Here is a 1,052-nt window from a genome sequence, read left to right as displayed (position 1 = left end):
CGCCCGGCCCTTTTGCTAATATTTCAAGTGCTATGACAGGGATAAGCAGAGAGAAACTCTATCTAAGAATTAACTTATAAACTTGATAACCATGTTTCAAATTCTAGCCTAGTTTAGATCACAATAAAAATTATTTAAAGGGCTGGCCCGATTCCTGTGGGACAACATTCAACTAAGTCTACTGGCTAATGTTAAGCTATTGATAACAGTCCAATGAGGGATACTTTGTATCAAGCAAAGTAACCAAGACTGTAAGTTTTCAAACTTCAGTGAATATCAGATTCAGCTGGAGACCTTGTTAAAGATACAGAGGCCTTGAACCTCCTGTAAATTCTGATTCAGCAGTTTGAGGTAGAACTGGATTATCTGTTTCCCACATAATTCTGATATAGACCGTATCTTTACAACTATGTCAAGTAAGACAGACTTATTGCTTTCCTCTTGTTTAGAAACATGGTCTGTTCAACCAAAATGGGATTAAAAATATAGGCCTAGAGTACTTAAGGTTTTGCTTTAAATAATCAAATCATACTGCCCAAGATTAAACAAACACAAAAGGGAAGAGGGGAGGAAAAGAAGTTTGGATTCTAGAAATTTCATCAACTGTAAGGACCCAAAGGAAAGATATCCCATATGGTGGGTCACCTCGTCTTGTGCATCCTTCTTGATAAGGAAAGGGAGGTTCCTGGCTGTTGTCATGAGAATGTCAGCTGCTTGCTCTGTGGAGAGGAAAGGAAGAATACGGGCAACCATTCTCTTCCCTTTTCGGATACACATGATCTGTACAAAGTGGTCATCACTTGGCCTGCAAGGGAAGAAAAAAGCCAACTTAGGTCGGCAGGGGCAATATGAGAAACTCTCATTGTTTTCCCTTTTAGCTGTTACTAAGTGAATATATTTCATTCATTTTCACTCTATAATGATCTGTACTACAAAATAGAATTAATTTCTCCAACTCTTAGCCAAATAATAAAAGGTGATTTTTCAAGTTTTATAAATGTAGAGAATCATCATTTGACATATCATGTTAAAAAAACTTGGCCAAACTATAT

At 37.0% G+C, this 1,052-nt stretch overlaps 1 protein-coding gene across 1 annotated transcript in view; it reads right to left on the bottom strand.

The window, feature by feature from the left end:
* The window catches only part of PATL1 (protein associated with topoisomerase II homolog 1 (yeast)), a 32,833-nt gene that overhangs the window by 9,544 nt on the left and 22,237 nt on the right, over positions 1 to 1,052 (bottom strand). The window contains exon 15 of the mRNA XM_012643970.1: positions 646 to 805. Within this exon, the coding sequence (XP_012499424.1) occupies positions 646 to 805 (160 nt within the window). The remainder of the gene's footprint in view (positions 1 to 645; positions 806 to 1,052) is intronic.

This window comes from Propithecus coquereli, unplaced genomic scaffold, assembly GCF_000956105.1.
Source record: "Propithecus coquereli isolate 6110/MARCELLA unplaced genomic scaffold, Pcoq_1.0 Scaffold202, whole genome shotgun sequence".
Classification (NCBI taxonomy): domain Eukaryota; kingdom Metazoa; phylum Chordata; class Mammalia; order Primates; family Indriidae; genus Propithecus; species Propithecus coquereli.
Note: the sequence above shows the minus strand (reverse complement) of the source record. Positions and strands in the feature narration are given on the sequence as shown.